Source organism: Leptosomus discolor, chromosome 7 (genome assembly GCF_034619465.1).
Source record: "Leptosomus discolor isolate bLepDis1 chromosome 7, bLepDis1.hap2, whole genome shotgun sequence".
In the NCBI taxonomy this organism is placed as follows: Eukaryota; Metazoa; Chordata; class Aves; order Leptosomiformes; family Leptosomidae; genus Leptosomus; species Leptosomus discolor.
Window position 1 is genome coordinate 51,421,971 of NC_141397.1, and position 26,794 is coordinate 51,448,764.

Here is a 26,794-nt window from a genome sequence, read left to right on the forward strand (position 1 = left end):
GATGCATCTTTTAGAAACTAACTGATACATTGTCTCAAAAGATAGCCTCCTAAATCACACCAAAAGTTTTCCTGAAGTCAGAATTTATCACATTTACTGTTTCTTCCTACCACAAGAACTATTACCATGTTATAAAGAAACTGCTTGACTAAAACTGTTATCAACTATAAAGGCTATTATTTGGCTCCTTTATAGCTTTCAAGGAGCTACAAAAAGACTGGAGAATCATTCCCTGTACTGGTTAAACCTAGATCCTCCTTTCCTGCCTTGATCCTGTATATGCCCTCTTGAAAAGACACTCTTTGCCCATCTGCAACTTTTTGGAACTTCATCCATCCTCCATGACTAAGGGCAACTGTAATGACTCTTAAATTGCTTCATTAAGGTCTTTGCACATGCAAACATGAAATGCATTAGAACCAGCTTATTTCAAAACACCTCAACAGACAAAATAAACTTTGCCTATCCTTGCCTACAGCCCATTTTGCTACCGCTTCTAAGAGACTCCATTTCCACCTTCAGAAAGAGAAGTTCTACAACTAAGATTTAGGTGATGGCACATAAGTAAATAGCACAATGGTGTTTTCCACACTATCTCTCATATATCCTAGCATTACTCCATTTTCTCCAAAGATAGACAATTCTTAGAGAAAATTCTCATTAAGGTGATTGACAGTAGCCACTCCTATCCTGCAAGTTCAACTTTACTTTTAATCCCTCAGTGTTCAACTACTTACAAACCCAAAAAATACAGTATACCTAGGCTGCTCAGTTTTTTCAGGTAAAGAGATTTTAATGACTGTTCTTGGCAATATGTAACTCTTGTCCCTGGCTAGGCTGATCTTTTGTCTACTAGTCATTTCCTATTTTCCGAGAGAACACAACACAAATCTTGGATTTCCTCTACAGTTTCATATAAGGCATTTCTGAAGCATTTCATACTAGCTTCAATATGACAGCTTTCAGAAAAGCTACAATAAGCACAAGCGGTTTGTTGGCACATCACACACTTGCTTATCTTCTGCAGGTAACTGGACTTCCTTACACCGTCCCAACAGCCTCTGACAGAGCTCGCTCAGTAAGGCATCCTAACCACTTTATCTTGCTGGGCAGTACAAGCTCCTGAGCTTCCCTACAGGCTGTAGCACTAGTCCTTTGGCTGGTCTCTGCCAGCACTCTTCCTGAGCTCTGTTACCATTTCATGAAAATGGGTCATCACAGCACACGGCCTTCAGTTATTACTGAGAAGCTCACACACCTTTTCCAATGCTGTCACTATTGAGGGTGCACTTGAAACAAAGTTCACCTCTTCAGGGACCAGTAATAGGTCTGAAGCAAAAAAAAAAAAAAAAAAAAAAAAAAAAAAAAAAAAAAATCAAACAACATTGTAACTTCAACTTGGGCAGGAAGATCTTGATTTAGTGAAAATACACATCAATATGCATTCCCCTGCTCAGTTTTCTCACCACTCATGACAACTAGATTCATGTTGTTCTCCAAAAAAGAGAGTCCTTCCAGAACACAGCTGTATAAGTAGCAGAGAATTTCTTATGAACACACTGAAAAGTTTACTGTCAGAAAGATACAGCTACAATTTCCCAAATTATTAATGAAGTAATAATCATAGAATCATAAAATAGTTTGGGTTCGAAGGGACCTTAAAGATCACCTAGTCCAACCCTCCCTGCCATGGGCAGGGTCACCTTCCACTAGACCAGGTTGCTCAAAGCCCCATCCAACCTGGCCTTGAACACTGCCAGGGAGGGGGCAGCCACAGCTTCTCTGGGCAACCTGGTCCAGTGCCTCATCATCCTCACAGGAAAGAATTTCTTCCTAGTATCTACTCTAAATCTCCCCTCTTCCAGTTTGAAACCGTTACCCCTCGTCTTATCACTACACTCTGACAAAGAGTCCCTCCCCACCTTTCCTGTAGGCCCCCTTTAGGTACTGGAAGGCCTGAAGAGTCATCAGCATAGACAAGTATAAGCATACTAAGCCTGTTGGCAAGGTTCCAAATTCAGAGCATAAATCCAACTTAATGGTCACTTAACGCTACATTTGACAAACAAGTTTATAAATTTTTGACTAAGCAAAATGCACACATCTGTTATTAAACATTTCAATAACTAAATCCCCTATGACTATTGATCTTAATAATGTAAGTTTTCTATGGAAACAAATATTTTATAAAATTAAGGAAGGGTAGAGAACAATGTTGAGGTAATAGTCTCCACAAGAGAAATAAAACAAGAGATTTCTACATCATACCTCTACACTTGGGCTAAGGCTGCTCGGCAATGTTTCTGATGTCACTGTTGTGCTTGGAAGGCTGGAGAAGTCCCAAGTATTCACAGGTTGTATTGGTTCAGACGGCTGAGAGTGATCAATGCATTTTGGATTATCCAATAAGGTCACTTCATAAAATTCTTGAATATCTAAAGATGTGAAAAAATTGAGAAGTTAGGCTTTACAGTTACTATAACATTCTAATTTTGACATCTTCCTCCTGTAAAACAAATTAGATATCTACTATTTAACTACCTATTACAGATGAAGCCCTGTCACCAAGATCACATGAACCTCCCCACAAGACACACCAGTCACTCTCTACGACCCATATTTCAGAGCTTACGTGTCCCCACTCACTTCGGGCTTCTGCCACCATCACCAGTAGCATGATGTGCAGCAGGAACAGCAGAAGCATGTGGAATAACTGCAGTGGAACAGTGGAAGGGATGGGTGTCTATGCTTCGAGTTATGGTATACATAATTTCAGCTATTGTGGCCTTCGGTTAGCTGAAATCTACTGTTCAAGGGTACTTAGAAGGTCTTTTTTGTAGTATATGTTTTAATTAAATGACCACAGAAATAGATGCATACTGATGAAATCAGCGAGAGAGAAGTTGCAAGAAGTTAGGAAAAAGAAGATTGATCAGGATCCGTCATCCCCTGCTTTTTCAGTCTAAGTTACAGAAATAGGACGAAAAATTTAACAGTAGTAATTACAAGTCATACTTATGAACTAATAAACAGCTTTTTCCATAACCCTGAAGGGGTTATAGAAGGGGGAAATTCTAGGGAACAAGAATCTATCTGCATTATTTTTTTTGACATCCTATCCACTACATGAAGTGCCAATAAAAATAACACAGCCTAAAAAAGCATCAAAGGTGTTTCTATGAAGTACAAGCATATGAAACTTGCTACCACAACTGTAATCACATCCCTAAACACTCGCATCAAAAAAAAGAAAACGACTCTGAGAAGGTACAGGCTAAGGGAAGGGCAGACAAATAAAAAAGTTGTCTTGTAAAGCTTTTAGTCTCTTCAAAGTAAAAAACTGCTGAACAGGAGTTGTAAACTCACGTTTTTAATTACATGAACTTCACAGAAGACAAACATACAGACACTGTTAGCCCAAGAAGTATATAGGACCCAGCCATGAATGAGGAGGACTCTAATCTGCAGTATCTTGTACCTTTTCAGCAGCTGCCCAGAGTCAGTAACAGACACAATAACTAATTCCTTTACAGAACTGCACCACAAAAGAAAGATCCCACAAATAAGAGAAGTCTTACTGTTGCTGGTGTTCCAGTCTTAGATTTCTTTTTTATATAGATATTGCACTCCTGTTCTCTAGCAGTTCAGAAAACTGCAATTCTCAAATTCCATTTGTATCTTTTCTCTGAGCAAGAGTCAAATTCCTATCAACTGCTTACATTAATTTTTAAAGTCATACTTGCTCTTAGTGCTGCTGATTGGAAGAAGTAGCAGCGAGGGCTGCAGAAGATGTTAAGTGACCTAGATATACAGGACCAAAGCAGCCTAAGAGATACAAATTGCCTTTAAATTTATCTTTGACATTAGCTCCCTCATTTGCAAATTTGTCTTGTAGCTGCATTAACATCAATCAAGCACACCAAGTAAAGATTTCCCTCCCCACCATAGAGAGTACTGTGTGTATTAAAATAGACAGTGGTTTAGGTTGGTTCTATAGCTGCAATCCGCAGCAACCAAGCCAGGAAGATCGCTACATTATTTATGGGAAGGGGTTATTTGTGCAACTCTTTTGAAACAGAAATCTAGGGCACCAATTTGCAATTCTGCTACTATTCTTTTAAGTCCTGCCAGCGGAGGTAGCCATTTATTCATACTGCAGAATGACTTGTTTCAAAAAGCGCATTATTTCCCATACACCTTCTCCACTTCTCTATGAAAGATGCCACAACAGACTTAGGATTGAAGATGTCTGAAACATATACATTGCTTAATACGGGGATTAGTTTCTGTTTATCCCAAACTTGCTCCAAATCCGCAAAAAAAAAGTTTCTAGAAACTTGGTGTCTATACAATATCTTCTTTTTTTTTTAAAAAAAAAAAAAGGCAAAATGCACACACAAAAACCACTACATTTACTTTTACTCTTCAGAAAGCAAGCATTAAGTACTTACAAGTGTAGGCAAGCACTCTATGCACCCTGAATGCATTAGGTCCACAAGGAGTGAGTGCTGGACATTGACATTTTTAAAAGCTAGGAAAACTCAGACCTAAATTCAACTTAAAAAATTTCTTCTTCTGGTGAGCTGATACATGGCAGTAGACAAAAATATTTCACTGCATGAAGACACTTAAGTATCTACTGAACTTATATTAATCTGGAGATACACTATCAGTACACGAAAAGTTCTAACATTTTCCTAATTCTTACATATAGCAGGTAGTAAAATACCATTATTTTTATATTTATGGTTAGATTCCCTCTTCAAGCTAGATGTGCTTTTTTTTCACATCCCAGTCCCTTCCTCCCATGTTAATTCCAAGACAGATTCTATCCCAAACTAAATTACTGAAAGCTAAGTTACAGAAAAATAATTCAAATCAAATATCACACAACAGTAAAAAGAAAGCACAGATGGTGACCATTCAAACAACAGCTGACTGACACTTAAAAAACAGGAGCACAAAGTTTCAGGAAAGCCAAAATGACAAAAACTGGTGAATGGTAGGCAACACAGAAAAATCATCCTGGAATTAAGTCAGCTTACAAGTAAAACCACATTAAGTACCCAAATCAGCAATATGTTTGATGGCAACGAGAATAAAAGTCTATACAAAGCAAGTGACAGACCACCAGGTCTGAAAAGGAAGACTCTCAACACATGAAAAAGAAAATTCTTTTTCTTAACTTATATAGTAATGTGACAAGCTAAGCAATAGTGACAAACACAGTATTTTTTTCGGTATTCATTACAGTTAAAGTTGACCAACTACAAGCAGATCGCTGGTGTACTTCCCCCCTTGTATTCTCCACTCATCTTAGTTTTGTTCTTTGAACGGGCTCATTCACCAGTAATGTGATACACCAGAAGCTAAAACTGCTCACTCTCAAAGCAAACAAGAAAGTTATCTACTGAATATAAACTGAAACCCAAATCATGTTCATGAGGGAGTTCCAGGTTCACTAAAAACCTCAGCACAGTAATTAAAAGAACAGCGGAAGCAAACAAATTCTTACATCTCCTAAATTAAGTATATTTGATGGCACTTCAAGAGCCTACATCAATTCTGTCTAGAGGATCTGCCTCCAATGATAAGGATTCCAATCAGCAACATGACACCATTCCTTCAGATAGATTTCTTCCCTGCTCCTTCAAAATCAGATGCAAGACCTCTGCTTGCTATTTCTACTGGTATGTGGAGTGTCAGATACTTTTTGCTATATATTCAGAGAGTACACTTGTAATCAGGAAAACTTAAGATCAGTGCATGTTCTAAAAATCTCATTGTCAAGCCAAACTCTCCACATATGCCTTTCTTGCAGAAAGGAGTATGTGATTTTAGCATAGTCAGCTAGTAAAATAAAGCTGAGCAGAATCATCCTCTGCATTCACTTATGCATGAGCCTTTTGGTAACTGCAACTTTGCAAGTCAAAAGATGGGATACTCATAATTGCATTTTCTTAAGAAAATGGTGTAAGCCCATAAGCAAGGTGTTGACAATGCTTTTAACACGAGCCTCCTGTTAAGCTAATAACCAGGCCGCTGGATTTGTCTTGGCCTGCCTGGCACTTTTAGACTGTCCAACTCTTAACAGCAATTATCTAAACACCAAGTGACTTATCAAATCTGTATAGCATTTACTTAGCTCTGGACAACAGTGTGATGTAACACCTAATATTTATATAAAAAATACACACAGCTTATACATAATAATATTTAAATGTATATTTATATGTAAATTTACTTATATGATCTATTCTGTATATATTACACGTTAAACCAATAGCTTCGGACAACAGTGTGATGTAACACTTAAGTAAAAGCTACACATCAGTACATGCACACACATAGATTGTATATACAAATAAGAGTATGTGTGCATTTCCGTAGCTAATAGATACCAAGTAGTTATTCTGTAGAGAATGAATTACCCATGATCCCAGAATAAAGAGCTGCATAGAGGAGCACAAGCATAGAATAACAGAGGCCTTGAAAATAAAGGCACAGGATGATACCAGAGGCCTCAAGGCTATAAACAACTCACCAACTGCTAATTACTGGTCAAAGGGAACCAACCCTGAGAACTGGGAAACAAAACCAGTTTGGGGAATAACAGAACAAAGAACAAGCATCCAGCATATGTAAAACACACCGTATATACAAGAAATTCAAATGGAACATGGAACTGCAAAGTAATGAAGAAAGAACAAAGGACAAAGTATGCTGGCAAACAAAAATAACCTCAAGAAAACACAACAGTGAGGAGGTAGAAACCATCAACACCATACATCTCCATGGGAAGGATTCTCTGTACCACTCAGTCTCCCATTTCCCCTTCTTCCCTGCCCTTACATGTTTTATGTACTGTAATACATGTTTACATATGTAATATGTTTTGGCTTTCTAACAAGTATTAAGCAACTCACTATTTTTTTTACATGATGTTCTTTAGGTTTCTGATATTTGACCTTCAATGTTATGGTATGGAGGAAATCACTAAAATTTTACTGGCATTTACTGCTTATCTACCTGAAAGGAGGTTATAGTAAGGTGGGTGTTGGTCTCTTCTCCCAAGATAGCAACAGTCTCTTCTCCCAACAAGCAACAGGACAAGAGGAAACGGCCTCAAGCTGTGCCAACAGCTGTGCTAGGGAGGTTTAGATTGGACATTAGGAAACATTTCTTCACTCAAAGGGTTGTCAAGCATCGGAATGGGTTGCCCAGGGAAGTGGTGGAGTCACCGTCCCTGGAGGTATTTAAAAGACATGTAGGTGTGGGGCTTAGCGACATGGTTTAGTGATGGACTTGGCAGTGCTGCGTTAATGGTTGGACTCAACAATCTTAAAGGTCCTTTCCAACCTAAATGATTCTACAATTTTTTTAAAAATTAAAAGCAGTCCTTTGATGATCACAGTAACCTGTTTTTAGGCTTTCAGTTTTATGCTTTAAGCATATGGACCATTTGTGGGTTATAGGTGGGTTTTTTTTAAATAAATGCCAGGAAATTCCACACAAGCTTAACATTTCATGGTCTAAAACAGTCACACATTTACTACAACCGACTACACTGGACACTGTACATGTAACAGTGAATTGTTGCCCTTACCCCTTACGCTACACAAAGTTGTAAACTGCTACTACAATATACGTGAAGTTAACAACCACATTTGTATATACTGTATTAATTGTATCATCGTTTGAAGATTTCCAGTTTTAATGTATTTATCAGCTTTGTGCACAAGCAACAGTTAATTTAGGAAGATCATGTTTGGTTTCTGTCTGCCCATTTTTTATAAACTCTAAATTCCTATTTCGCAATCTAAAATGTAAAGGGGAAGGGTCACCTCCCTTGACCTGCTGGTAATACTTTGTCTAATGCAGTCCATGATACTATTTGCCACTCCGCCACAAGGGCACACTGCTTGCTTATGTTCAACTTGGTGTCCACTAGGACCCCCACGACCTTTTCTGCAAAACTGCTTTCCAGCTGGTGGTGCAGAGATATATTGTTACACAGGATTGTTCCTCCCCAGGTGCTGGACTGCATTTCTTGTTGAACTCCATGAAGCTCCTGTCAGCCCATTTCTCCAGCCTGTCAAGGTCCCTCTGTATGGCAGAATGACCAGGACTTACGTGCTCCAGCTACATAGTTAATTCTGCACTGACATCGATGAAGTATTCCTTTCTGATAGATGCTCAAGCAGTAGAATAAAACAATTTCAGCCAAAGTCAAAGTCAGCAAGTCAGAAAACCACTAGATACATTTGCATCAACACACAGACTTTACCGCACAAAGCATTTCAATACCAGCTTTGTTCAGAAAAACCTTTCAGTGCAACCATGCTACCTCAGGCTTGCAAGTGTCCAAGGAGCTTATGAATTTTTTCAGATATTGACTTATTTCAGTTTAGTATTTCACCCGAAGATTCACCAATGTGAGCAATTCCTTTGTCATCTCTCATTGGTCTGCCTCTTCTCCAACATTCACTCATCCAAATACGGCACATACAAATGCCTGGTTTTTTACAAATATAGGTAACTTCACAAACAAACAAACAGGTCTGTTAAGAATTTGACTACCTCTATGTTGCCCAGGAAGAGGCGTCATCCCATTACAAATTCAGTACTTCTCTAATTCTACTTCTCTAATACATTTGAGATATATGGCATCTGCCAAATTCTCAGCAGCCCTACATAATGAACGTATAGACAAAATGGAAGTAAAGTCATGATCACTGTCAGAACAGGCAAAAGAGTCCGCCAATGCTACAGCCTTTCATTCTTCAGTTGTAAAACAACTCTTAGTAATTCTAAGGAAGTCTCAATCCTGCATGCTTACTTCACCTGCTATATCCACCTAGGACTATCCATTTAACACAAGTAAACCAAGACTTAAAAAGCACATGATTAGTGATCAACAAGAAAATACAAAGAAAAGCTTCATATCCATTTACCAAGCTAAAGACCAGAGTCAATTAAATATTCTCTGTGTGTATTCATTGGTTGTGTTGTGTCATGATGTGCATCTCCAATCAAAAACAAATGTTTGCATTCATACTATGAAAAGTTAAAACCAACCTCATCACAATCCTTGTCAAGCCCCTTTCAGGGTTGGTTGTTTTGGTGTTTGGTTGGGTTTTTTTCTTCTTTAAAAACCTCAGCCAACTACTGCTGTGCACAATCAAGGCTTCTTAAAAACAGAAGTTGCAAGTTGTGGTGCAACTTTCTCATCACAAGTTCTGTTCTACAAGATCCTTTGCTACAAGCTGCATCATACAAATACTCATCCTCAGCCCTTCCACTTGTTTGAGTAACTGTGTCCTATCCTTTAAGCCTCCCTTCTGCACACACTTCTTCACTTAATTCAAATTCCAAGAGATGCTATTTTCCACTTCTAACACAAATGCTCCTTAATTTGTGCTCAACTGAAACCGCCCTCATCTAACCTCCAATCTAGTTGTTTGCTTTTATTCCTCTAGCTGGTTTTTACAGTCAGACATGTTCAACTCCTTGCTAGCCTGTCCACTTAGCTTTCCAAACTGTCCATTCATATTTTCCTCTTTGCTTACTAATCACTCCTTCGCCATATCTTCATGTTGTCTCTTTCCAATTTTCCTTCAGAAACCCAGAGGGTCATCTTTACGTTCAGAACTAAGGTAGGAAAAACCTAAAAAAATTACAAGTTGTCATCACACACCCAAAACCTGGAATAACAATCCTCTGCTGTCCAAACTCTTTTCGATTTAATACCACCTCATATGCACTTAAATCATTAACCGAAGTCAAAAAAAAAACCAAAACCAAACAAACAAAAGAATGAACTCCCAGTTATCCACCCTCTCCACATATCTCAAACCCAACTGCAAATCAGCAGCCAGTATAACAATGTACTTTTACTTTTTTTAAACACATCCTTAAAAGGATGATTTTATTACTGTCTTTAGTAGTAACAAAAGCCTGTCAGGGACAAAGGAAGTGCTACTATGAAGTCTTACTTGTAGGATGTCCCCTACAAAGTGTCAGGACTGAGGAGGTTTCTCTCCAAACGTTTTCAAAAAAAAAAAAAAAAACTATTTTTGGGATGAGTTCACTCAACACCCCAAGTTCAGCTTTCATACAGGTGCATAGCTCTGCTTAGAGGAGACAGCACAAGCATTGGTTTCCTCTACCAAGAGTAAGCTCACGGACTCCAAGGTAACTATCTGACATTGGTGGCAACACAAGGATCAGTGGCACCACATACTATCCTCTCCACCAGCAGTAACACTTGTACGTTTCCTGCACCCAAATTCTAACACGAGTTTCTGAAAACAGGATTTAAATTTCCAATACCTTTACAATTTGTCACAAGTTTTCCTTATTGCACTTCTGTCTTAGCCTGACCTTTTAATTTCAAGCCAAAATAATTCAGCTTTTTTGATAACATGGCTGGGAAGATACTCGCACATGACAAGATTCCTACAAAAGCTTTACCAAAGAGCTCTAGAGCCTCCCCTAATTTGGAGAAGGAACATAAAGCTAAGGAGGTTATTCTAGAGTCACAAAGAATCACAGAATGTTAGCGGTTTTAAGGGATCTCAAAAGCTCATCTAGTCCAACCCAGCAGGACCACCTGGAGCAGATCACACAGGATCACGTCGAGGCCGGTTTTGAATGTCTCCAGAGAAGGAGACTCCACCACCTCTCTGGGCAGCCTGTTCCAGTGCTCTGTCACCCTCACAGTGAAAAAGTTTTTCTTTACATTAATGTGGAACCTCCTACGCTCCAACTTACACCCATTGCCCCTTGTCATATCATTGGCTATCACCGAGAAGAGCCTGGCTCCACCCTCCTGACACTTGCCCGTCACATATTTATAAACACTAGTGAGGTCACCCCTCAGTCTCCTCCAAGCTAAAGAGACCCAGCTCCCTCAGCCTTTCACCATAAGGGAGATGTTCCACCCCCTTCACTACCTTTGTGGCTCTGCACTGGACTCTTTCAAGCAGTTCCCTGTCCTTCTTGGACTGAGAGGCCCAGAAATGGACACACTATTCCAGACGCGGTCTCAGCAGCCCTACACTTTCTGTGGTCTCTAACCTTCTTGCAAATTTGGCCCAGTTATAATTCACGAAGTCATCTGTGCAAGAGACTACTAGTCAGCTGCTAGAGTTCAATTTCTCTGAAGATTCATTCCACCTGCACCAAAACAAGCACCATTCCTCAAAATACAGGCAAGCAGATGCTCAGGAGGCACGTGGCATTCCAGCTGCAGAGCTGAACAAGATGTTCTGCCCTTGCTGCTGGGATCACCATGGAAGCAGGCCTAAGATTAAGACCAAATATCCTCTCTCGTGCTTTCCCGCTTCCTCTATGCTGTACCAAAACATTGGAGCAAACGTTGAGGGATAGTAGAAGCAAAGCCAGGTAGGTACACAGCAGCATGGAGGAGACAGACATCAGAACTAGGGAAACAGGTGAAAGAACACAGGAAATAAAGTGAAGCAAGAACAGGACAGAAGATAAACTTTCCCAGAACCTAGAAACTATACCAATTATTCCCAACTGCAACTTTCTTTTCAGGCCCTGGATAAACAGCAGATTTATTGACCAAGTTTTCTTGTCAATAGCCCCTTTTACTGGTAACCCTCTGAAGAGAACACTGTAATTGATAAATTCTACAGTGCAGCTATTCAACACTGAATACAGTCAGTATAATGACCACAAGGATAATCTTTTGCCACAATACTATTTATCTGCATACCAGTAGCTACTCAACTTACACTAGACTTACTTACTATTTTAGGCTACCAAAAGCAGCACCTAATCCCAAAAATTCAGTACATTGCACTGTCACACACACACATAATACAGCATGGAAAACATTTTAAAAAACAAGTACACAACAACCCCAAAACTTTCTACACTATCCAATTGCACTATGTACACACAAAACAACAAGTAGCTCTTTAAAAAGGAGGAGCAATGAATCTGTTTCACCCATTATTAGGTTCCTTGAAGACAAAGACACAAAATTCTTCCAAAATCTGGAACATTCTGAAGCAACGACAAACTACATGGCAGCAACATATGAACAGTGACCGAGTGAACACCCCAGTCATCTGGTCACCAACTAAAATGTTTTACCCTCCCTCCATCTGGATAAAGAAAAATACATTAAAATAATCAAGTACTTAACTACCTTCAAAAACACAACCCTAGGTCAAATCCCTCAAACTGACCAACTTCTGCCTAAGTTTCAGAAGGAGACCATCGTAAGCATAGCCATAGTATATGCTTAGGAAACTTGTCCTAAAAGCAGCCAAACATCAAAGTTGCAAGAATTATATTACATGGATGTTTCAGCCTCAAATATGAGCAAAGATGTCTTATTACAGAAGTTGCAATCTGGGGAAAAAGTCACTAAAATGCAGCAAGAGTAAGACTTCAATTTGAAAATACCCTATTTAGCAGGTACAACAATTTCAGTAGTATCCAATATAATAGAAGAGCAAATTCTCTCTAAACTCTCCTCTAATACAATAACCAAAACAATTATCACTGGCTATCTAACCAGATCCTGGACTTAGTGCCAGAATTTCTAGATTCTTAGTCTAAATCTCAAACTGTCTGAAAGAACTTGTCCTAGGGCCTCAGTAACATTTAGAAAACGGGAAGCAGTTCACAAAGCCTTCCTCAAGTTAACTGAAGAGCAGTTTTACACAATAACACATATCCAGAACTAAAATTCTCTAGGAGGCCTGAGCCAATTGGAGAAGTTAACTGTGTCATCATTGCCATATGCTCTATTAACTAACCATATCACTGAAATAAAAGCTAATACTGAAGTTTCCCCAAAAGCAAACACTTTCAGTTTCCAGCTATGAAGAAGAGCTTCTGCTTTAACTGTGTTTGATTTCAATTTAGCCAGCAAGTACAGAAAACATTTCCACACTGGCTAATTGACAGGGAGTTAAAAGTGCAAGAATGTCTACAGAGATGCCACACAGCTCAGTGCCATCTAGCAGGAATGTGGTCAGTCCACTCCGAAGGGGACCAACATGGAGGAGGGCTGACCCAATCCAGTCTACCTCAGTCTAAAATCTAGGGTTGATTTCGTGATTCAGTTCAGAAAGCCAGTGTGGACAGAGCTGAGAAAAATGGAGAGTACGCTTTGCATTCCTAGAAGTTTCAGCCCCAGTCAGACTGCCGATAAACCCGAACAAAAAGAGTTTACCTTAATGCAACCATCAATTTTACAAAAATTTCAGAGACAGGACTTTTCTTCTGGTGTGTAAAAACATATTAACAGAAATTCTAATAATATTATGTCCAAAAACTCATGAATCCAAACTATGGTTAAAAAGCCTTAATGACTACCAGGGGGTAGTTGCTCTTTGGTTCAGTAAGGATTACTAAAACCACTACATTTTCTTCTTCAAAATTGGCCACACTGGATATTTAGTGTTAGGAATAGCCAGTGCATAAGCACAATTCTCGTGGCAGATCTTCATGCAAAAGGACTCAGAGTGAAATAAATTAGACTGCTTACACGTATGAAATTCAACAGATTCAACCTCCCCTAACCAAATTTGCCATTTTATACCAAAAAGCCTTTAGATGCATAGCTATAAAATAATACATTAAAGAAAAAACACAAAACACACACTTGAGATGGACAAGGCAAGATAGAAAGCAAGAAAACAGCACAGCCAACTCCATTGCCAGGGTATGTAGACTCTTTTGGAATTCCCTTTTCCTGACACCTATGCAAATGGAGTTAGTTATTGTCAGGAAATGGAATATTTTTAAAGTAGTAAACTACCTCATGTTTCTAGCTACAACTAGTAATATTTTTAATTTCATAAGGCTGTTTTAATATGGTTGACTGCAGCACACAATGCATTAAAAACAGACTTTAATTACACAAAAAGATTCTGTGTATAAACAGAAGTCTGTTTCACATTTTTTTTCTCCTCAGAAGTGTTAGACTTACGCATGCAAGTGTTGTTCCTCTTATATTTTGAAAAAGAGAAATATATTATATATCTGTACCTTTACAAGAACCTGTAACTTCTCAAGAAGGTAAAAGAGCGCCTAAATTAGAAACAGAACTTATCTACAGAATTATTACCTCACTATTTGAAGATAAATATCAAATTTTTTACCAAAGGGAAATTAAGTCTATACCACATTTCCGTATGTGGATATCTTACTTTTGTCTGTTAATAAACTGACTCCCTTTACCAATTATCAGAATATCAATAACAAGCTATTTAAACTACAACTAAGAAATCAAACTAGAAAAGATACCACACAATTCTGAGACCATACAATAGGAAATTTACTTAAAACTGACACTATTCTCAAGCTGATTTTAATTACATCGGTATTAACTTAATTAAAGTACTAGACGTCATTACACTTGGCTAGTTGAAGCAATGACAATGCGAAACACCCCGTTACGGAAGATACAGAAAATTAAAAAAGGGCTTTTTCACAGACTGTTTTAAGGAGGTCACATTTGGTTACTAATTTTGTTACTAATCTGAAGTTCTTACAGTTATTTCACTTAAAATGTAACACTGTTGTGATGTCAATGTCATAACACTGGTTGCTCACATCAACTAGTTACCACTCTAATTCAAATCATTTAAAGCCATAATTATATATTTAAGAGCTGAACTAAAATCATATTGATAGAATTAAAAGCAGAGAACATCAAAAAAGGCTCAAATGAGAAAATAATACCATTTATTCTTCAGCATCCAAATGGAAATTCAGAAAAAAAAAATATTTAATTCCTTCATGTGCACCTAAACACACGAAATACTGATAAAACTGTAGTTCTCAGGAATATTTAATTTCCCCCATCACAAACCCTAAGATATATTTCTGTGCATAAAATAATGTCTATTTATTGCTTGAAAGAACAGCATTTGATTGCCAAGTTAAAAGCTATACTAAAAAAGATACAGGAAGTTGACAGCAGATCCTGACTGCAACCTTCACAAACATTTTCACCTACCATGGACAGGCAAGTCTTGGATATAGTGCAGTAACTTGGCAGAAAGAAGAGAAAATGAATTAAGTTATTTTTCTTTTTTAGTATTATTTTATTTTAAAAAAAAACAACTAAAAGCACTTTCTGTAAGATGTATCTATAGGAGAAATTACTTGGTAGCTAAGCTTGAAACCTTCTGTCAGCACATCAGCAATTTAAGTTGGGAACATATCATAAGTTCTCTAAAAGGCACATTTAAAAATCAACCATGTAGTTATGTGAAATGCGGCCTTCCAGGTAAGCCTAACCTGCAGCACAACCGAATACATCACCCAGCCTGCTCCCAGATCTTCATGGAAAGAGGTCAGGCAGAAGCAGGCTCAAGGTCTTCCCAGTAACTGCAGCCATCCGCCAGATAGTATCTTTCCCAGGGTGTGCTCCCACTCTTTACCCCCATCGTGCAGTACTACACCATAAAAAGATGTCTCCAAGAAAACAACAGCCAAGAGCAGCCTGCCACAAACAAGAACTCCCCTGACATACTTCCACCAAAAGGAGCAGGTTGAAAGAGAAAGACTCAAGCTGACAGCATAAATTGCTTGGAAAGTCCTAGCCTTCTGCATTATGGCCTCTCAGACAGTTTGAGAACATATGCATGCACTCTGTAACAAGCAATCATGCAGTGAACCAGTAAATGCAGAGTCAATGCAAAATACTCAAGAAGCATGACACCTATTGTGCACGCACAGGTTAACTGAACTCGACAAAAACCAGGGTCATACGGTTACAACATAAAACTTCTTACAAGACCAGAAAACAGGCCCACCAAGGCAACAACACATTCCTGTTTCCTGCTCTTGCAGAATGAGGCCAGCAGATATGAGGCTGCCTGCTGTCTCAAGTTTACTACTACTAGGTGTAGAGTTATTAAAACAATGAAGATCCACATGTGGATATGAGAAGAAACTGTCTTGCAGGTTAGAATATCAAAGGCTAATACATTGGTATCTTATTCAATGCAGGCAAGAAAACAAAGTACTGCATGGATCTACAAGACAGTTTAAAAAACAAAAAACAGACAAGTAAAAACCACACATATACACACACCCAGAACAAGAAAAATAGTAGTCAAGACTGAAATTTGCAGGGGGAAAACAAAAAGCGCAACTGCAGTACATTAAACTTCTGATACAAGACTTCAACGTTCTGATCCACCAAGGAGTGGATTCTGTTCACACATGTCTCTCAAAGATTATGTGTAGCTTTTCATCATGGAGTTGTTTAGGATCAACTGAGCATTGAAGAGAAATGCAGAGTTCCTGTAAGTAAAATATTTCTGTAACTGGTTTATTTTCATAACTACCTTTTATGAACTTATATGATAGAAAAACAAAGAAAGATTACTATCTTCTGAAAGCCTACATAAGATGATGAAATAAATGCTCCAGAAGAAGACATTCCACATTCAGCAATGCATGTTTATGTTTTGCCTGTCCCTGTGTTTCCACCATAACATAGGTTCAAAGCAGCTGCCATACTATGAAGAGGTACACCTGGATGACACTCACTACCACAGTAAGCCAAATAAATTTAGCTACAGTGTTTGTAATTAGTACAATTCAGACTCGGGTTATTTCGTTAAAAGATAAGGATGCAGAACTTCGTAAATTTTACTCTTGAAGGTAAATTAACGAAACCCTTTCATTCATTAGCTGTCATGAAAACAATGATGATCAATCAAGGAGAAACTACATCTCACTGCTTCCCTGTAGAAGTTTCCAAATAAAGTCAGGATTCTACAAGTTATATTTATGCTTAATTTTTTTTTCCAAACAGACGCATAGGAAATTCAAAATTACATGTGAGTAGTTCAACAAGACTTAGGGGAACGTTTTAAGTGAAGCACTGCAAACACTCTAAACTATTAGCAGCATTTTCACTACACTTTGATATGCAACACAGCACAAAAGATCACTGCAGTATTCCCTGTAGCATTAGAGGTTTCTTCTCATTTACTTTAAGGTAACTTTGCACTTCAGATACACACTTTGTGATGTTTTTAGAGATTCTTCAGCACAAACATTTGCCTGAATCCTACCTTAGATTGAAACCATTTCAACTCATTCACCTGTTACATATGGACTCACAAAAAATAAAAAACTCCTTAGAAATTACACAGGTGAATAAAGATACATGGAAAAACAGTTTAAAGTAATCTACGATAACACATCACAGAAGAAAGAAATCACACCAGTTTTAAGCAGTTTGGTCCAGTCAAAAGCCTCAAATAAAGTAAGTACAGGAAACAAGTGAACTGTTGATCTGTAGCAGCACGTGTGTTACTATGTAAAACAAAAACACAAGGACAAAACGCACATGGCTTCAAACATAAGGGAAAACTCCTTTTCCTCTTAATACTGCAAGTGACAACATAAGCAAGAACCGAACGGCTTGAGCACAAGTTGAAAGCAGGCAGCCTTTACCTATCAGAGCCTGGAAAAGGTTACTTTGGAAGATGCTGATGACACGCTCTATGGAGTTTCGCAGCTGCCGGTCCTCCGCCTGGCTCAGCTTGGAGCGGTATTCCTCCAGGAGGCGCAGGGCTCGCTGGGTATCTGCAAGCGGAGACCAGACACACCGGTGACCCCGGCACACCAGGTAGGAACACCGGGGATGCACACGCCGGGGGACGCAACAAGCCTCCGCGGTCGGGACCGCCCCAACCCAGCCCGGCCGCTTCTTTGTTCCCAACTGGGAGAGCGCGGGCGGGACCGTGCCCCTCGGCGGGCTCGCACCGCCCGCAGCCCGCGGACCGGCGGCTCCCGGCAGCCGCCCCTCCTCGCCCGTCCCGCCGCCGCCCGCCGCAGCAACAGCAGCGGCGGCTGTCAGGCAGCGACTCCGGCAGTTGCCGGGGCCCCTCGCCGTGCGGCGCTCACCTTGCTTCCTGACGGGCATGGCGCTCCGGGGCCGCGGCGCAACGCCTCACAAACTTTGAGCCCGACTCGGGGCGGCGCGGCGGGGGCGGCGGCGCGGCTCCCCCTGCCGGCCGGGCGCGGGAGGGGAGGCGGCGGCCGCCCCGCCTGACCGAGCCACCCGCACACCCGCCGGCCGGCCGGCGAGCGAGCGGCTCCGCTCGGGGCTCCCACCGCGGCGCCTACCGCGAGAGGCGGGACGGGACAAACCGAACCGGGTCGGGCCAGAGGGCACGATGCAGCGCGCCGGGACGGGCCGGGGCGGACAGGGCTCGGGCGCTCGCGCCGCCCGCCGCCTCCCGCTCGCACTGCTCGGAAATTCCAAACTTTCCAGCCAAAATGGCGGCCTGGAGGCTGTGGGGAGCGCGCCCCCCCCCGCCACGTGACCGGGCCCGGCGGCCGCCCAATCAGGGCTCAGCTCGGCTCGGGGCCGGTACCTAGTCGGCGGGGCGGGGGGGGGGAGGAGGTAAGGTGAGCGCTCGCCGCCCGCCTTAAAGGGGCCGGCGCGTAGCGTCCTGGCCCCGCCCAGGCGCGCGCGAGGGGGCTGTGGCCCCCCCAGACCCGTCCCGCCCGCCCGGCCCCTCAGGGCGCCTGGGAGCTGCCGCTGTGCCCCGGCGGGGCCCGGGGCGGCGCCGGGCGCGGAGCGGTCGCCGCCTGAAGGCGAGCTTCCCTCCCTCCCGCCGGCCGAGGCGGCGCGGCCTCACCGCCGGCACCGGGACCGGCACCGGGACGGTAACCCCGGCACGGTACCCCCGGCGAAACGCGCCCTCGAGCGCCCCCGGCGCGGGCGTGAGGCGCTCTCCGGGGCGGCGGGGCCGCTCTCCCGGGCGCAGCGCTACTGCCGGCCGGCATGTGCTCTGGGAGGGCGGCACAGCTACAGGTGTGCCGCCGGAGTTACCTGGCGGTGTCGGTGATCGCCCTCCGCTGCCGCTCACCGAACGGGTGTGCAGGGGACCGGAGGCGATGGGCGACACGGGCCGAAGAGCGGCCTTGGCACTGACACTGTAAGAGTCCCAGGCGCGGATCAGCCCCAGCTGTGCTGCCCACGGTGAAAATACGCAGCGAGAGGTGTTCCTCGCTCCAGGTAGCCCATAGCCTAGTTACACGTCCAGAGGCCGTGGGGCAAGCAGGCTTACCTGCTTATGCAATGCGCGATACATGGAGCACCGGCACCCACCTGTTGCTGGTTTTTATCTTCAGCCATCCTAGCGGCAAAGAACAGCATGAGAAGGCAAGGAAGGGCTTGTTTGAAGGAGGATAAAGAAATAGCTTGGCTGTGATTAACAGAGGACGTAAGGTTAACATAAGGACATCATGGGAGAAAGCATGAAAAGCATTGCTTATCTGAAAATTTAAGAAACGGGCTGTATAGGCCGACATCATGGACCGATCAGAATCATGAAATCTACTTTCTCAAAACTGACATGGAAATGGTAATGAGATGCCTTCAAAGGCAATACAAACAGCTTGCTTTTTTGCAAGATAGCAAAGAGGAGAGAGAGCACAGAAATGGGTGACTTGGATAGAAACACGCGAGAGGTGAATGATCTTTGCACCATATTCTAGATGCCCATTAAAGGGAAAATGTATATGGAAACTGATTAATTTAGGGGTAACGCAAACGCTAAGGGGGAATGTTAGTTGTTTCTCAAGCAGATGGACGATCAGCCAGAACCTCAGATCTGAAACACATCAAACCCTGCATGTATGTGCATATTGAGAGGCAGAGACTTGAAAGTTCAAAGCAAATGCTGCTGATGTGATTTTTTTTTTTGATCCAAGTTTGCATCTCCATTTACACTTTTTTGATTTAGACACACACAACTGAAAATGTACAAGAGCTCACTCCAGGTACCTAAAAAGAATCTCCTGGGCAACTCTTGCAAATCTGTAGTCTAAAAATCAGGACTAGACTTGGTTGTAGCGAAGTCCTAATCTTAAAGAAAACTTACACCTTACACTGCAACACATCTAACCCAGATCTAGAAAAAGCCTCACTCTTCCCCCCCCCCCCCAATACTCCCATGTTTTGTTCTTAGATTTGCACTGGGAGTTTCTCCTCCTCCCACAGCTATGTACTGTGAAATTGTTCACATACCTCACTGAAGAAAACAGAATATACATTTAGTGCTAACTGACACACTTTTCCCATTTTTCTCCTTTCTAGTTGTATTTTCATGCTCTCGGAGTTTTGGCACTAACTGGTACCAGTTCTATATTTTGAAATGAAAGCATACTAAGAAGGGACATTGGCAAAAGCCTCCATCATCTGGCCTCATCAGTTTTCACTGTTTACAACAGCAATAAATGTACTCTAAAGGGGCCATAGTCCTCTTGATGTCAGAGGAATATATATACACAAGGAGAGGAAGAACAGCCTAAATTTAGCTAGCAGAAAGGAGACATCTGCAGCAGTTAGGTTGGTTTTGCTGACTGACAAAAATTAATTATTACAAAGCAAAAAAAAAAGACTTTTTTTTGGCAATCAAAGAAAACGCCATAAAGAAACTGCTTTTTCATATAAACAGAATTTGATGTTTCCAAGGCTTTTTTATTTTAAATAAGAGGTAATCCCATTACATATGGTCATTGTGCTGGGGACAGAGAAATAATCCCATATATAACACCCTGAGACAGCATTTCTCACTTGTTACTAATGCTCCAGGAAAAAAAAAAAAAAAAAAAAAAAGAAAACATCAAAGAGGGGGTCAGGATGACGGATCAGCAAGCCAGGAAGCAATTAGGTGAGGCTTATTGTACCTCAGAGAGCGGTGTTGGTTCCCAGCACTTCTGTTTCAGTTCTAGGAGTGTATTTGTTGATTGAAAGTGGTTGAACCAGAGAGCACAGCATTAAACTTCAGTATATAAAATGTTTTTGAAATTCCAGTGCATATAGAAAATATCACGTGAATGGAAAATGGCATTTTTACTAGCACATTGCAGCCCAAGTCAGAGTTGCAAAACTGTCCTGTATTACACATCCTCTTTTTCAGGCTCCAGTTTTCAGGAAATTGTGTAGTTCCCTCGAAGGAGGGGAAAACTGGGTATGAACTAGACCATCGTTTGTGCCGTGGCTTAAGCAATCCCATTTAAATCAATCCGTTATAGGCAGCATACAGAAAGGCTTGTACTGAAATTGTGACTGGTGTGGTCAGCACACAAGTTGGCATCATGCTGTGCTCAACATATCCTGGCTGCGCTCCAGAATGACCCTTCGCTTAGGAACTCCAAAACAATTACACGAAGCAGCAGCCTATCACCATTGTAGCCCTCTTGGTCCCAGAAGTGGCTGAGGATCTGACAGATGGCCCCCTCTCCCTGCCTTCAGATCTCACTGTTAAAATCCCTTCTTTTGCGACCGCTGCCAGCAGCCTGCGTGGGACGCTCTGTGTGGGACCGTACCTCTGGCAGGGGCAGGCAGCTTGCTACGACGCATGTATTGCTCTGCCTGCTGAAGGACGTGGTGCTTGGGGGCTGGGGGTGCGATACAGGAACAGGCAGCTTTTGGCAGCAAGGAGGCCAGCACAGCACAAGTGCATTGCCCAGATGTAGAGAAATGTCTGTAACCGCCACCTGATGCTAGCCCGTGTCATTTGTGTGCACAGGGAAAGGCAGGCCCTGCACAAGAGGTTAATAAACCCAGTTTACAAACACGTAGTGAAACAGAGACAGTGCTTTACCATTTTGAGAAACTGTGCCAGAGCTTGTTGGCAGCTGCCTGCTCTGAAAATTATCACAGTAGTGACCCCTGCCAGGGATTTATTCCTGATCATACACCAGCTCCTACCTCCTCAAGGCAGGCCAGCTGCCAGGTGCCACTTTGAAAACGGCTCTTTCTGCTCTAGAAGCATCAACTGTACGGCTGGCACCCCAGCGCAGGGAACAGGAATGCTGTCAGGCTTCATATGTCTTACGGCAGTCACACTTTGGCCACAGGCAGGGCAACGTGACGTGGAGGGGTCTAACTTTATGCCAGCTACCTGGTGGACACCTCAGGTCCCACTGGAAGTAGCTGACAACCACACGGACTGCTCAAAATGGCAATATAAGTAGGTGTGTTGCAGCTGGCGCCCCCCACAGTAATTGGAGCGGTAAGATGAACTCAGGAGACTTCAAGAAACATTCATTAGATCCACACATAACACACCATCAACACAGCAACAACCATTTGAGAACCAAGACAAAAAGGAAAGCAGACAGTACCACACAGCAAGAGTTTGCAGTTATCAGTATGGCCAAGAAAATACAATAGTAACAAGCTCAAACAAGCTCCTTTACAGCAGAGGGTGAGGTAGACTAACTCAGTAAATACTGGTACATGTGTTCATATTAATTTCAAGTTGGACACTGGCGTATAAGATGGCATATTGCTAGAATTGATAATATTAACTTTATCAAAAAGAATTGCTGCCTGTTGAAGGGTAATGAGTAAAACTTGAGAGGTTTTTATATTTGGCTTACTGATAAAACACAAGAACAAGAAAACTGGTCGTTTCTATCTTATGTTTGTCATCTGTTTAATGTCCATAGTCACATATAGTATAGCAGTCGCCATACAGTATACAGAGCAGATGATTTCCCTTTTTTGTACAGCGGGAATTGTTACTCATAAAAGGATCTCTGACAGCTGCAGAAAAGCTTTCACTTCGCTTCCTCTGCAAACTCGGTGCAATGCTTCACAGCTAACTGGGGAAGCAATGAAACTAATGAAGCCTAATTTCCCCTGGCTAATAAGACATGAAGCCTGAGTGAAGTTAGCTTGTTCATTATGCCTCCACTTATCTGGATTCTCTGATGTCTGATAAGATTGGATCATGTGCCACAGCCTTACCTTCCAGGAGCTGTCTTTTCAGGAGCGTGCTTTTTCTTTATCATCTGTAATTTTGTGGGTTACAAGAGATGCAAACAACTTCTTATAGAAGCATTCTGCTTGAATGAAAGCATGGCATGGTGGCATATGTCTTTAATCTGCAGGAGCTGCTACCTATAGCTAATTTTCATGAGGCTACTAAAGATCAAAGCTACTCTTTTCATTGCACTGTACAGTTACTGTGTCACACGACCCAATGAGTCACGTGCCTGTCATATACATCGTTAACAGTCAAAATATCAGCTCACTCATTTCTATCATCTTCATTCTTGTGGGTAAAATAAGTTGCTGCCTATCACACACAGAAGGATCCAATCTTACTCCAGCTGTTAAGATCAAAGTTTCATTAAAAATCACAGTTTAGCTTATTTAATTAAGCCTACTCAATAGAATTCTTATGGGATCACCTTATGCACCTCTGATTGTTTGATTTTAATCTGTCCTATCCAGAGAAGACTGTTTCCCCAGTAATATTAGCTTCGTATTTTTAATTTGTGAACTCTATATCCACTGTTTGTCCTCATAACTGAAACTTGTCTTAGGTTAATTCAATCTTGATTAGAACACAAGGACACCTTTATTCTTAGGGTTAAAGAGTCCGTCTGACTAGTAGATGAACACGTTCCTGTTTACAGGGAGAGTAAGAAAGAACTGGTCTTTTATTTAATCTAAAAAAAAAAAAAAGAAAAAAAGATCTTTTTTTCCCTATCATTGTGCAGTTTGTGTGCTCTGAATTTGCCTGAGTTCTTGTTCAATTAGGGGTTGTATGCCATGTATATAAAGTTATCTCATCTTTCCTTATTAGTTCTTGTCATAAGGTTTATCTATGCAGTTTGGGACAGTTCACAATCCTACAAAAGAGTGAGTTTTGTTATTCCAGCAACCTTAGGAACTAGAGCATTCTAGGAAGTGATAGGTGACTTCTATTTCATTATTTAAAATGTTTTATTTAAATATATTTACCTAATGTATAGTACAGTGTAATTGGAATTTCTATAAACAAGTCCAGTGCCTGCTGCTAATGCTCCAACGCCTTCTGGAAAGCTGCAAAACATTAAAAACAAAAGCATACAAAACAGTATTAATTGTAACCATTAACAATTACTGCCAATATGACACGCATCAACCTAGATCATCTTCCTCCACACTTTCTATAATCGGGGCTGTGTTATATAATATCAGCTTAACAGCTTCTTAGTTGACTTCCTGATGTAAAGATAAACATCATTATATAACCTGCCTATTTAACTACTTTAACCAGTCAAATTAAGCAGAGAGGCTGGTGTATCTCATGGAAAGAGTTTGTCTGCGTGAAAACCCAACCCAAGAAGTAAACCCTCAAAGAGCAGGTTCGACGCTCTTCAGCAGTGTTTCCCTGTGAGGAGTGCAGCGGTTGGTTTGGGTTTTGCCTGATCAAATACTAACAGGTGTGTCTAGAAAGTTAATTTGGGAATTTTTCTGTGATCAAGTGTTACCCAATTGAAACAAAATCTATTTAAAATGAATTTAACTCTTTGCATCATATGAACATATAACAAATCCCCCCAAAACAGCAAGGTTATCTAGTCAGACAAAACGCAAGGAAGTGCTGTTAAGCCTCACTGTAAGATTCAGACACAGGCTATGCAAAGTAGCACCTTCTCCCAGAAAGCATAGAAACCGCTTTACTCTAGAGCTTTTTCCGTATTTCTGTGGCACAGCCCACAGGACATCTTGAAGTGGAGCTGCTAGCCATGGCTCTGTTTGCTCTGGGCTAATTTTCAGGCAGCTACTCTCTGGAGAAGCTACCTCAGCCAGAGCCCTTGCACTGTGCTAGTGTCAGCTGGGACATCTGTACAAACCTAACTGCCTGTACAGAAAGTGGTGTGCCTGCACCACACGATCCAGTGGCACACAGCAAAATGACATCACAGCATATCACATCAAGATACCTTTGTTTTCCCAACCCAAACAATGTAGTATTTGTAGCAGAGTGGATGGGATTGTGCCCAGCCTTATGCCTCTTACACAAGGGCGAGATCTACGTAAGTCTGCTGCCACCACATTGTCCATTGCACATACCTGAAGAAACAGACAATCTTTGTATTTGGGGATTATAGACACGCATAGCTAGATTAGGTGAGTGGAAAAACTAGAAAGGGAATTTGGCACTGATTTTTTTGTAGGAACCAAAATCATACTTGTCCGAAAGTACCTTCTTCTAAAAGCTAAGAATCACTCTCCAAATAAACAGTTTTCTTGCAAGGTATTAAGACAATCTAATTCACACCAAACACTATTTCCAAACACTGCAGGAACACACTGAACAGGTGGAGCTCTTACAGTAACTCCTCTTTCTCCTGGGATGACAAGCAGCTTGTTTAATATTCCCTCTTCCTATGCTAACACCTACCTTTTGAGCTCACCAGGTAATTGGAGAAATACATATTTGAGAGCTATTAACAAAAGTGCAGGCTGCTGGTTTGCCCTTGACAAACCATAGCTCCATCTGTAGCATTCTGCCTGCTACTAGCTACAGGCTATGCTATGTGGACCCAAGTCCCAAGCTTCCCGTCTCCTGCCCCTCCTCACTCCATGCTGCTCAAGATGTAGAATTTTTCTGCAAAGAAATCAGTTGAGAGGAGTTACTGGGGCCAGCACACTCAGCTGGCCCTCAGGGCTACCGCTGGTGGTGAGCAGGTAATTGAATTATCAGGCACGCCTTCCCTTTAATAGGTATTCTTCCTCCCTGTTTGTGTAGAAGCTTTGGGAGGATAAAGGTGAGTATGTTCCACAGCTATATGGAGGAAAAGAGCAGTGCTAAGAAGGAATGCAGCTAGAGAATTCAAGAAAAGTTTTGTCTTGTTTGGAATTTTGTGAATAATTTACATTCTAGGAGGGAGAGGCTGCCAGTGACTGAAGCTGAGAGGCGAGTCCTCCAGTGTCCCACTGAAAAACTGCAGAGCTGGAGCAACTCTGGATGAGCAGTGAGGAAACCTAGAAAACTGTCCAGCTGTGCAGGGATCTACTGATGAAGAGGACCTAGGGGCTGCAGAAATTGCCCACAGTTAACGCATCCTGCCCTTCACTCCAGGTAAAGTGAACATTCAGTGGTGCTGAGCTCCTGTTAACAGAGAGCATCCTGCAGTGCCCACACAGTGTTTCTCTTATACTTTGGTATGTGTTGAGGTGCAGAAAGTCCTTGTAAACCTGCTGTGTTTTCAAGAAAGGACTTTGCAGAGAGCTCTAGTGGGTTTTGTAAAAACCAGCCTTTAAATCCTAGCAGTACTGTGTCTGCGCCTACCCTTACTGAATATAAAAGAGATTGTCAGAGTCCAAAGGAACCTGTTACTGATTCACATGCAGATTTCACTTTGTCCTTTCAATAAAACCTCTGTGATAGATAGCTCATTTAAGCTTTGTAGCTTGCATATCACTTATCTTGCTCCAATTCCCTCGTGGAATATTATTGCCAGTTGAGGTCAATGGAAATTTTAAGTTTCTGGTGGTAAGTTCCATGGAGCTTATATTAGACTCTCAGAACCAGAACTACTTCTTGAACACACTGACCTAAGAGTTTTGCTGCTGTTGACAAAGGCTTGCATGGACAGCTAACTTCTCCAGCTGGGTCCAAGGATCTAGCTATGTGCTCCAGAAAGCTACAGGAAAGCTGACTGCAATAATCACACATGCACACTGAGAGACAAGAAGTACTGTAAGGCTGTTTACTATTGATATTCCAGTGCTTCTACTCCTTCCATTTGCTTTTTGTCCACAAAGCACAGCATTTCTGGAAATACCAACCTTTCTAATTTTGGGGTTTTCATTACAGGAGGAAAAAAAAAAAAAAATCTTCCACTAACCATGACTGTGGTTTTTGCAAGGTAAAAAGTGATGTCACCAAAGGTTGTACCACGTTCCTTCTCAGATCCACACTATTGCAACTCTGCAACAATGCAGAGTGCATTGGGAAACTAGTTTGTCCAATAC

The 26,794-nt window shown here is 41.6% G+C and overlaps 1 protein-coding gene across 12 annotated transcripts in view; it reads right to left on the bottom strand.

Moving 5' to 3' along the window:
* DLG1 (discs large MAGUK scaffold protein 1) overlaps positions 1–17,938 on the bottom strand; it is a 167,951-nt gene extending 150,013 nt beyond the window's left edge. For all 12 annotated transcript variants that reach the window (XM_086468711.1, XM_086468712.1, XM_086468708.1 and 9 more), the window contains exons 1-3: positions 17,920–17,938; positions 17,467–17,598; positions 2,269–2,435 (exon numbers count right to left, since the gene is read on the bottom strand). In XM_086468711.1, the coding sequence (XP_086324837.1) occupies positions 2,269–2,435; positions 17,467–17,598; positions 17,920–17,938 (318 nt within the window). The remainder of the gene's footprint in view (positions 1–2,268; positions 2,436–17,466; positions 17,599–17,919) is intronic.
* Between the last annotated feature and the right edge of the window lie 8,856 nt (positions 17,939–26,794).